The sequence below is a fragment of the Syzygium oleosum genome, unplaced genomic scaffold (genome assembly GCF_021117445.2).
Source record: "Syzygium oleosum isolate NSW1041296 unplaced genomic scaffold, Sole_v2.1 Sole_v2.12, whole genome shotgun sequence".
In the NCBI taxonomy this organism is placed as follows: domain Eukaryota; kingdom Viridiplantae; phylum Streptophyta; class Magnoliopsida; order Myrtales; family Myrtaceae; genus Syzygium; species Syzygium oleosum.
Window position 1 is genome coordinate 3,692,783 of NW_026607496.1, and position 11,343 is coordinate 3,704,125.

Consider the following 11,343-nt stretch of genomic DNA (forward strand, 5'->3'; position numbering starts at 1 on the left):
GGTTCATAATTTTAGAAACTGGACTAGGTTCCCAGTTTCAGATTGGACCAAGAACCGATCACCCCTAAATTTAAGTAAAGTAAATGATTGCAATTCATGGCTTTCCTCAATTTGATGTCTCTCCTGGAAATTAGAAGGTCAAAATTTATAGTTGACTCACTCAGGAGTGTTTTTCACGAATTTAAAACATGGAAATTTCAAACGGTTGTAAAATCCTCTATCCTTTTAAGATCCACATAGCCCTTGTACCAGTGTTAGAAAATATTACTAGTAAATGCATCACCTTAAACTATATTTTACAATTTATATAGTTATGATCCAAATTAATTGCTTCTAGGATTTTATTTTTTACCATGAAAATACATAAATTTATGGTGCGACAATCTTTTTAAGTTAAGATTAATACCATTAAATATCCAAAACCGGTACCCAACAACATATTTATCCTAAACTATTTTTCATTGTGAAAAAAAAACACAAACCGGTACCCTGTGACAAGCTTATCGCAAATTAAAAAAAAATGTCAAATTACTAATCTACCATAAACTAATTTTTGTCTCATAAAAAAACCCAAATTGGTATCCTGACCTAAATTTACCATCCGTTAGCATTCCATTCAATATTTTCGCTAAAGTGCATACATGTTAATGCATGTGGCAAATGAATGTAAGACGGATCCAACGTGGAGAGCGACACATCCGACGTGAAAAATCCACTTGCGTTGACACATAAACATCTTAAGGAAGATAGATATGGGTCGGGAGTACCAAATTTGTGGATTTTTTTTGCGAAACGGGAATCAGTTTGGAGGTTAAATTCGATGATGAGGTACCGGTTTTAAGATTTTTCGCAAGACGAAAATTAGATTAGGGTAAATTTATCGTGACGTATCGGTTTGAGATATCTTACGGGATCAAAATAATTATCGGGTAAATTTTTGGCGGTGATCAATTTTGGATTTTAAATAACACGACTCCATTTAATGTCATTTTTTTAATAAGATAAGAATCTCCTGCTTCGCTAATTCCGCTCCACCCGTAAACCCTTCTTAATTCTTACATTTTTCGGCTCTCGTCGCTCCCCTCCTCCGACCTTCGACGGCGTCCTTAAAAAGCTCGAAACGTGCGCGCTGTCCGCATAGCATCGCCGCAGGAAGAAGACGGCGGCGGCGACGGCGACGGCGACGGCGGCGACGACGAAGGTCAAGCTCGTCGACCCTCGATAGCGCCGCTGAAACAGGTGAGATTGATGCGATACAGATACACCATAGAGGAGTCAAATCTTCTCTTTGTAGTTTGTGGTTTTTCTTTCTTTTAAGAAATTGCGTGATGGGTTCCCTCTCCTAAGAGTTTTTATGGGGAAATCCCTCCCCTCAGCAACGAGGTTGCGCCAGCTAGCGGGAGTCGTCCAGCCGCAGTCCGCCGCCAGAACCCTAAAGTCGGCCAGGGCCGCGCCGGGCGGCGATCGGAGATCGGGGAGCCGGAGGGCGGCGGCGATGGAGGTGGAGACCAGCGGCGAGAAGGAGGGCAGCGGGCGCGTGCCCCTGTCGGAGGTGGTGTCCGACTGCGTAAAGCGGTGGTTCAAGGACTCGCTCAAGGAGGCGAAGGCCGGGGATGTGAATATGCAGGTCTTGGTGGGTCAGATGTATTACAGCGGCTATGGAATTCCCCGGGATGCTCAGAAGGTATCGAATTTCGTTGTTTAGTTCTTGTTCTGCTTGAGGGAATTATGCCGGTGGTGTTGTAGGGTTTGCTTATTGGTTTTTGCTCTTACATTAGGCTGCTTGTAGGGGGTATTTAGTTGCGTTTTGCTTCGTGAGCTTTGCACAAGGGTATTAAAGGAGAGAATTTGAAGTTTGCCCTTGATTTTTCCTGTTTGTGATTGGCTCGGCAGATTTCTGATGTGTTTATTTCGATAGGGACATGTGGAATTTGTTGTTTTTGTCTCCTATTGCTCGAATTTCAAATCCTCATTCTCATTGATCACTGGTCTTGGTTACTGAAAAACAAAACTCATATTAGAATGAAGGTAATCATAATTTCAACGAAACAACTTCAAACACATGTTATAGGGAGTCAGGGGACAACAAAAGGAGAGGAAGAGAAAAGCAAGAACTAGAAATTTACCATTTATATGCAAAAGGAGTCTTTTTTAAACCTGAAGTTGCAAGAAAGCCGAACAGTGATGGCTGACATGGCCCTCTCTCTTGGACTGAACGATGTCTTAAGTTCTGAACATCTGTGGTTGCTCAGTCTTAAGGGAACCTTGCAAAATTAAGTTAATTGTTCATTTCATGTAATTACGCATTCGTCCATGGTTTTTAAAATTACACTTTTGATCCGTGTTTTTAAAAAGTTACACTTTGCAGCATGTTGTTTGTGTAGTAGAGACTGACGTTTTAAATCCCGTGTTCAGCCCTGGAACTGCAAAAGGCCTTATGGTGCTGTTACAATTGTAGAACTAAATCTGTCTTCTGGACAACGACAATTTCTTATGTTTGGAAACCAACTGATGCACATGCTCACTTCCTCTATTTTTCTACTCTCATACTGTCACCACACACTATTTCTGTGATTCGCTATATTTATCTGATTCTTCAGGATGTTTTCAAGTATCAATAATATTATATGAGGGCGAAAGAAGAAAAGTGTTCTTGGAAATGCAGATGCTAAGTGTAATTATGTCTGCTCTATGAGATGCACAATGTAGCTTTCCACTTTTCTTATTGTTTTTCCAGGTCCAGATTTGCATGTTTATTTCTATGTTTATTTTGTTTTTCTATCTATGTATTTGTAATGAAGAGTGATTCTAACTTTTGATTTTTTTTTTGTGAGTTTAGGGAAGAATTTGGATAACCAGGGCATCAAGGGTTCGTTCTTCTGTATGGAAAGTTGGCGATAAGCGTCCAGGTTGATTATGCACATTTGTATTATTCAGACCTATTTTTGTTTGCAGTCACTGATTATACATGATACTTTCCTGGTTTTCAATGCAATCGATGGTTACTTATGGTGCTGTTGTTTGGTACTTTGGTCATATTATTAGGTTATAATGCCAGTGACTCAGATTCAGATGAGATAAAAGACAATTCCGAGGGGCCGAAGCGCTCATGACGTTTGTTGGTAATTTCATTTCTTAACCTCTCACTCTTTCAGTTAACATATATCATGGTCCTTGCCAAGGAATTTGTGAAATCCATCTTTGATTGTGTCCTGAGACTTCTTTCTTTCACAGAATTCTTCAACTTCTTTTAGCATCTCATGCTAGTAGTGGTGACCAGCTTGGTGCGTTTATATTTTCAGCTGAAAGCTGAATACTTTTTCTTCCACCATTTGCCCTTTTTATTTGTCTAGTCATGGTGTAGTTGCTCTTTGTTGGTAGATTCTCTATTTCTTGTGTAATGACATTGTTGATCTGCTGCTGCCAATGTTTATACTTCACGTAGTTGATCATTTGTCGAGAAGTTAAGCATGTGTCTTTATGGTACTAGTGACAAGGTTTTGGCTTTCATTGGAATTGAAGGGGAGTGTAAAAATTACCATTTTGTGCTAGAGTCTTTAGCATTTTGCTGTGCTTGATTTCTAGATTAAGGAGTTATATTGGGGCATATGTAAGTATAGGGTTGATCTCTCCTCTTAAGAAGTTTTGTTAATTAGCCATAATACCTAAGATATTTTGCAACCTGTCTCTATTTCCTTCACCATAGCATTTTTTCCTTCATATAAATCTAATTTATGATGGTTTGAATTAGAATTGATGTGCGTGATTATCAGTCCATAAGACGTTTTCCTCGTGAAACTTTATAAGCATAAAGAGGAGAATTTATTGCCAGAATAACTAGCTTTTGTAACTAGATGTTGAGAATAGCTACCTTTACTTGACAATGCATGAAAGGCTAGCTTTGTAGCCAAGAATTTGATTTTAAACAGGGCATGATGGATTGGAACTCAAATTCACCAAATCATCCTACCAGAATTTGATTTTGTTTCACCTGTAGCCTTTGATAAACACATCTGAACTTGATTAAATGGCTTTCCTATTGCAGGAGACTCTTATGAACTGATTGAATTTGTCGATAGATTTCTGGGTGCATAGATATCTGGGTAGTCAAATGTCTCGCGTGATATAAGAGATAGCCTTTGATAAACCCTAGAAAATGTTAGAAGCTTAGATTTCTGGGTCCATAGATTTTCGCTATGATGGACGATGCACTGATTGAATTTGTCTTTGCGGTGCTTGCATCTTGCATTGGAATTGTTCAGGCTTGGACCTTTTTCCTTTAGGGTTTGGTAGCCAATTGTTACAAAGACGAGTTTTATTGTGCTTTCGAAGCCAAGTTTTACTTTTGGGTTAAATGAAAGTTTATCCCTTATTTCACGAGAGACATTTGTAGTATGAGAGTATTCTCAACTTCTGTCAAATCACCTGTTGTCTGAGATCAGGCAGAAGGAAACAAGGACCCATGGTCTTCTTTGTTTAATGCTATCATTTGCAGCTGAAGCTAATGGGTAGCAGAGCCCTATTTGTGTACCTTTGTATTGAGTAGAGACACTTGTGCAACTATTAAGTAATGACCGAATTACTTTGAGTTGATATTCTTATGTGGTGAGGAAAGTTGGCTGTAATTTTATGTGAGAAGTTTTGATAACAAGATCAGAGCAAGGTTCTTAACCCTAGCCGACGGAGCAGCCACTCGCCGCCGTCGACCACTCGCTGGAACATCTCGCCGGCGCTGTGGCTTGCCTCTGAACCGATCTCTCGCACGTGACTCCTCTCTCTCTCTCTCGCGCGAGGTTGCGCGACTCACCTCCGCGCGACCCACCTCGCGCGCGACTCCTCTCTCTCTCGCACGACCTCGCGCAACTCACTTCAGCGAGACCCACCTCAGCGCGACCCACCTCGCACGAGTCAGGCGACTCTCTCGCGTGAGTCATGCGACCCTCTCGTGCAAGGTAGCACGATGATCTGAGGTCTCGCGGCTTCTCACTCTTTGTTCTGCTCCAGCTTGAGGGGGAGTATTAGAAGTATAAAGTGTAAAGTTGTCTTTAGAATCTTTAGGGTTTATTTTGATGTATATATTGAACTTTATTGAATAATACTTTTACTTTTCCCTCTCACAGACCTGGTCGAGAGACTACTTTTGTGCCTGTTTACTTACATGATTTTCGGGCTGATTGTCTGCTTTACGTTTCTGTTGTTGATTTAAATCATGTTCAATAGGCTGTGAATTGCTTTGTTTGGGGATGTAGCATTCTTTTTTGTGATTTTGATAAACTGGCATTTAGCACTCTTTTTGTCTAATCTTGTAATGTTGCCTGCTGTAGGTACTAGGGACTACTTGGGGCCGTGCATGTATCTGTGGCAAGTTTTACCTTTTCTTCACTTTTTCCCCTTCATCTACCATGTAATCAGTCTTACTCCAATTGTTTTAGTCAAGGAAGGTACATTTATTTCACTTTATCTGATTTCACATTTGCACGAGGTTGGTTGGAATACCTTTTTTGGCCTTTTGGCTAATGATCAAGTGAGAGGTTGGTTTGGGGGCTTCGTTTTTCTCTTCTTTTTGTTTTTTGCTTACTATGTGGGGGTATATACTCGATGGAGTAAGAATCTCAGAGTTACAATTGATGATTAAGCTGCACTGACAAACCGTTGTCAATACAGAGAAGTGCTTGTGTATAGTGTATACCTTTCATCCAGTGTTACGATATTTTTTCGTCTTTAGAGGTCAGCAACTTGGACCCCTGACCATCTTTGCCCACCCTTCCTGGCCACTGTGGCAGCTTGTGCAGTGACTTCTCCGCTTTTTGATTAATTTGAGCAGCTCGTGGGAAAGAAAATTTTATTTTTAGCGAAGTTATTTGGTGTTAGACTCAAGGTGGGTGAATGATGTCAACAACTTTACTAGATTTCTCATCATTTGACATATTTCGTGGGAGTGCTATCTGAATGATGTTTCGGGTACCTCGCAGTCATGAAAATGAATACCTGGTTTGCTGTGAAATGTTTGAATCTCTGAGGCTTAAATGAGAAGGGATAGAAGGGAGAAGCTGCTTTTTTTTTTACCTTGAAAGTCTTTAACAAGGCTCGGTAGGGACAGGATGACAAGCTTCATTTTGTTGTCAGTGTAAGAAAGCTCGCTTTGGTCTGTACGTGAGTTTTGGCCTTGCATTGACTGCACCAAATGCAGAAATGCTCGTTGGTTCTGCCAGTTCGGATGCTCTTGAGAAATACACAGTCGACTCTGCTCGCGGAAAGGAAACTCTTACAAGAAATTTGGTCCACCACAGACTGATCAACTCTTGACCGTTGATCTGGTGGGTTCTATTCAATTCGGGGCTTAGACCATTCAACCGTGGTCATCCGGTCCATGGCGAACCGGATCAAGATGAGAAATACAGGTCGTTGTCGAAATGATCTTTGACATTGCATCTGAGCCATTTCATTTGCTCACCTCAAATTGTGTGGACTGTGGTGACTTGGTATCTCGGATTACGCTCGAATCCAGCGGACAGGCTGCTTTCGACGGCGAATGGAAAGAGATTCGGCACTAGTGCGAATGTTTAGTCTCGGTCAGTGGAATGGACCATGGTAATCTTTTTAGCACTCGGGTTCTGGTGGGGGCCTCCTGTTTGAAGTCTTGCAATGCTCGAATCAATGTCCGAGTAATCTTGGAATTGAACTCACTGAGAACTCTAATTTTTCTGCGGAAGTCACGTGAACTGTTAAGGCTAGACTAGTTGGTAACTTAATCGGAGAAAAATGGTATGTCACTTAAATTAAGGTGATAATTTATTTTAAGAGTTGCAGTACGTTTGAAACGTTAGTAGGTTATGTATATAAGAGTTAGTAAGTTATTGGGGAGAAGGCTAAGGTACTTTTAATATACTGTACTCAACACTTTAAAAAAAATATATGAACTTTAAAATGTACCTAATAAATATTGACACCTAAATTTTGGCATCCCATTTAGCAATTCATTGCATAAAAAATTAGGGATCAACCCCGACCCCTAGCAAAAATAATTATTAAATGGCAGATAAATATAATGAGCATTTGTATTAGTAGTTAATTAAGCCCATATAGTTTGCATAATAATTGGACCAGCGGTAGACGGGTTTATGTGAATAGTCAAGAGCATACTTGGAGAGAGTTTCATGGAGATCTTGAGAATTCGGCCACACGAGGAATTCGGATCTCATTCGGCCAATCCTTGAAAAGTTTGAAGTCTGTGTGAGTCGAGATCATCCGACAGTATTCCATTCCCTCCCAGACCGCCGTGACTGCCCTTTGCTCCGCCACGCTTTGCAAACTCTCACGTCGCGTCTCGCTTCCACTCCTGCATCGTCACGTAACAGCCCTGTCCAGCGTCCGCGGCACTCCTCGGCAGCGAGCCCCGGCGACACTAGGCGTAACCCAGTCGGTTTCAGATGCGCTTCCGGCACGTAGCTAGTAACGGCAGTCCCTGCAGGTTTCGGTGCCGTGCCCGGTCCCGGTGTCCAATCGAAGGCGATCACGGGAGGCTCGGTCATTGGAAAAACTCAGAAGGAGGGTATGAATTGGTCGTATAAATTCGTGTACTTTGAGTTTCTTGCAGGTAGACCCACGCAGGAAATGAGAAAAGGAAGCACTTGCTGGAATTTTGATGAAAATCATTAGGAGATAAGTGGAGAATTGGGGACAGAGGCCATGATTCGGTCAACTAGAAGGTAGAAACCCACTCGGTCAAACCATCTACCTGTGATCGCATTCGACACGAGGACTCAAGTGGTTTGCTTACTATCTTCCACGTCTCGTCTATCTCATGACACCGCACATCCAATCGCACAGGTCCGGCCATCGAAAATCCACGGCCAAACCGCGGCTGTCACCACCGCAGCACCCCCTGGCCCCGTGAGCTGCCACCGCCGAGATGAGCACCGCCGATCTAGCACCACCGCGCTGGCCAATCCATGGGCCACCCACCGCCAGCCGCTGGTCATCGTTCGAGGCCGTCTGTCGAGTTCAAATTTGGAAAGTGAATCTTTGAATTACGTAACGATCTCGTGCGATATCGATTTGATTGATTTTCGTTACCAAATTTGATTGATTTTCATTATTTTCAAGTGATATTGTCTATCTCCAAGATTTTTAGGATAAATTAAATTAGGAAATTAACAACGTGCATAAGTTGGAAATCCGATCTCTAATCCTGAGATACGATTCTTGATCACACGGAAAATCAGCTAATCCTATCTATAATTCTTTGTTACGATTTTTGTTACCAAATATGGATTGATTGGATGTGCTCTAGTAATTCGGTGTTATCTTTAGTTGATTTGCTTGGTTTGATTTGATTGATTCTTATCTAGAAAATATCAACCAAAAAAAAGATTAGATATAATTAGAATAGATAGTCAATAAGATTTGAGTAGATTTTTTAGATAACGAAGTATTTTTAAACTAGATTGCATGTTTAGATAATATTTCATAATAAATTAGAATAAACTTTAGGGCGTGCGTGATAATCATTCTATTTCTAGCAAGATCTATTTTTCTACTCTTAAGAACATGTTTGAAACCAAAATCCGATTGGTAACACAATTTCATTTTTCTATTTTTGGAACAAATTTTAAGTTCAGAAATATCTTTGGAACATAAATGAGAAGTAAAAATTTTCTACTTTTCTATTTCTAGAACAAAAAGAGAAATGAAAACTCTTCTTATCACTCGCCCTTGTCTCCTGCTGCCCGCCGCCTCCCGTTGGCTGCCACCAACCCCTGCCGATCGTCGCCTCCCACCACTGACCGTCGGCCACTGATGAATGGAAAAGAGCATAAGAGAGAGATATTTAAGAAGGCCTATCAAATGAATTTCTGTTCTTGGAAGAAAAATTTTGTGTCGTTATCAAACGCATATCTCTGTTCGGAAACTCATCCAGGAACAGAAATAGAAAATCTATTTCTGGCCATAAATCTATTCTAGAAATAGAATGCTTATCATTTGCACCCTTAGCATCTTTTTGTCGACAGATTGCAAGCTAAGATAGGATTACTTAGTTAGGATTCTATTCCAATTTAAATTAGTTTTTGGCCTAGTTTAATTCCTAATATGAATTAGATGATATCTTAATATAGGTAATTTATTTTCATTATTTTCTGATTACGAATTTTAATGAAAATACCAAAAATATCATGCGCATGTCATGTTGTTTAGATGGCATCATCCATGCCATGTCATTATGATATGTCATTGTATGCCATGTTATCATGCTACGTCATGTATGCCATGTCAGAACGTGTGCCACGTCATCTTCTATGTCATCACATATGCTATGTGACTGCTCGCATGTCATTTAGCAAGTATATGTTAGGATTATCTAATGTATGTCATATTAGAATAGGAAGCACTTGCCTCGTGGATTTTCCTTTAGACCTTGAAAAGTGGATTATTCTTGATGGTGGACCAAGAGGCCCTTCATACTCGGCTGGTTCATCCTTTAGGCCTTAGTGGTGAGCTTCCCTTATCCGAAATCGTTTATCTTTGACTGGTAATTCGTCCTTTAAGTCTTAGTGAACTTCGTTAATACCGATCTTTATCCTTGATTGGTGATTCGTCCTTTAGGCCTTGGTGGTGATCGTATTCTATTCTGCATTTTCATTTATCCATCGACATCCATTCCATACGTTTTGATCTATCTGTACTTCTTTCGACATCACTCAAGACATCAATCGCCCATCCCGCACGCGCATCAAAAGGCTTACAACATTTCATCACAATGTAGTTCACAGTTTTGTAAATGAGGCAGACGATACATGAACACAGTAGTTGGCTTCTTGGAAGATACAAGGGAGGTCTGTGGTAATAGGTGTGGATTTTCTTTCATGTGGTTATTCGGGCATTCTCAATCTGCTTTCTAGCTTCCTTCTCGGTACTTTTTACATTACCATTATATGTAAATACAAAGCTCTCATTTCCCATCAAACAATTACTGAGGAATGTAGTAACTGAAGGCTGAAGCTATTTAGGTCGCAAATGATAATAATTGTGTTCTTGAGAACAATTTCTAGCGAATAGATTTTTCTATTTATATTCCATAGACGAGTTTATAAGTAGTGAAACGCATTTGATAACGACACGAAATTTCTGTTCCCGGAACAGAAATTCATTTGATAACAGCATAAATTTTTATTTCGTAGGATAGAAATCCATGGAATCTCCAGCATATTATAATCCCTTGTCATTTTATTGGAAATACTTTTCCTAAGCATGTTCATCTTGGTTCCCTCCTCGGTCGATGTATCATCCGTAACCTCATTTTGTGTAGGTCCAAACGGGTACTTCGTATCTCTATATAGGGAAAAGTCCCTCCTGTCTTAATCAAGGATGCAATTATGGATAGCACAATATGCAATTACAATAAGTGCTTACTTTTGAATTGTTAATGAAGGCATGTATCGCAAAATGAAGAAGCGATTCTTGCCACAAATGATATCAATAACATTCCTTAGTAAAGAATGCCTATAGTTGAACTATTCTATTGTAGTCTTGTTTGAACACCCTTTTGGGTTGTGGCTTTGAGGAGGCATTCTTGTCCTTCAACCCCTTCAATAACCCGCCCTTCTTAATTGCTGAATCATCTTGTTCTTGTGCCTCTTCTTCTTCCGCTGCTTCTTCATCTTCCATGTCAGCGAAAACAGGGTGAGTGAGGATGCCGTTGAACAACTAAGTTCCTCTTAGGGCATCGGTGAGTGGCAAGTGACCCTCATGAGTGTCCTCCTTTAGCTCCCACATGAACTCAATTGGGAATGAACTGTAATTGTATTGCTCAACCACTGTATCTAGCTTATTCAACCACTCAACCTTGATGAAGAACCTCATGAAATCCTTCTTGGCTTTGTCCCAAGGCCTTTTCTGGTTGTTGTATCCAAAGCGATCATTGTTGTGGCGACGCCATAGGTCGTTGATCGCCTTGAGGTCGGCTACAAAGATGAATTGGACCTCGAAGAAGAAGATGTAACCGCGCTTAATGGTAGTGTCGCTGGCCAGGGCAATGAGAAGATGGCGGGTCTCCTCGTCGGCTTGCCGGAAGTTCTTGGCAGGTGAGGTGGCGCTCAAGGAGGTTGAGGGAGGTGGAAGAAGGGGAGGGGTTGGTGGAGGTGGCGGCATTAGTGATGGTGGAAGATGAGAAGGAGGTGGTGGGGGAGAGAGAAAAGGTGGTGGTGGTGGTGGAAGGATAGTTTTTATTTCTGTTTCTATTCTAGAAATAAAGAAGTAGAAACATTTCTGTTCCAAACTTATTTCTTTGTTAAATCCCATAAATTGAAAAATGAAATTGCGTTGCCAAACGGATTGCTATTTCAA

At 40.8% G+C, this 11,343-nt stretch overlaps 1 protein-coding gene, 1 long non-coding RNA gene and 1 pseudogene across 4 annotated transcripts; 1 reads left to right on the forward strand and 2 right to left on the reverse strand.

Moving 5' to 3' along the window:
- The first annotated feature begins 1,024 nt into the window (after window positions 1–1,024).
- Window positions 1,025–5,724, forward strand: LOC115685158 (uncharacterized). Of its 3 annotated transcripts, none has more exons than XM_056316724.1 (5): window positions 1,025–1,239; window positions 1,319–1,684; window positions 2,840–2,909; window positions 3,046–3,122; window positions 4,658–4,753. In XM_056316724.1, exons 2-4 carry the CDS (start codon window positions 1,355–1,357, stop codon window positions 3,111–3,113), a joined length of 468 nt encoding a protein of 155 aa, XP_056172699.1. In that variant the 5' UTR covers window positions 1,025–1,239; window positions 1,319–1,354; the 3' UTR covers window positions 3,114–3,122; window positions 4,658–4,753. The 3 variants fall into 3 exon arrangements, with proteins under 3 accessions (XP_056172699.1, XP_030466035.1, XP_030466036.1); XM_030610175.2 differs by lacking the exon at window positions 4,658–4,753 and adding an exon at window positions 5,325–5,724 and having other exon boundaries at window positions 1,027–1,239; XM_030610176.2 differs by lacking the exon at window positions 4,658–4,753 and adding an exon at window positions 5,325–5,724 and having other exon boundaries at window positions 1,027–1,239; window positions 1,348–1,684.
- LOC115685160 (uncharacterized) lies at window positions 4,657–5,016 on the reverse strand. The gene is made up of 2 exons (XR_004006210.2): window positions 4,884–5,016; window positions 4,657–4,807 (listed from the first exon to the last, which is right to left on the reverse strand). It is a non-coding gene; the product is annotated as an uncharacterized LOC115685160 (long non-coding RNA).
- A 4,776-nt stretch (window positions 5,725–10,500) lies between the features above and the next one.
- On the reverse strand, window positions 10,501–11,224 carry LOC115685136 (tetrapyrrole-binding protein, chloroplastic-like; annotated as a pseudogene).
- Between the last annotated feature and the right edge of the window lie 119 nt (window positions 11,225–11,343).

What these genes read in the sequence shown, in the direction of transcription:
- LOC115685158 (XM_056316724.1), top strand. Translation starts at nt 1,355, where the DNA reads ATGGGGAAATCCCTCCCCTCAGCAACGAGGTTGCGCCAGCTAGCGGGA. An exon ending in TTCCCCGGGATGCTCAGAAG is followed by an intron (nt 1,685 to 2,839) that starts GTATCGAATTTC and finishes TTGTGAGTTTAG; the next exon opens with GGAAGAATTTGGATAACCAG. An exon ending in AGTTGGCGATAAGCGTCCAG is followed by an intron (nt 2,910 to 3,045) that starts GTTGATTATGCA and finishes TCATATTATTAG; the next exon opens with GTTATAATGCCAGTGACTCA.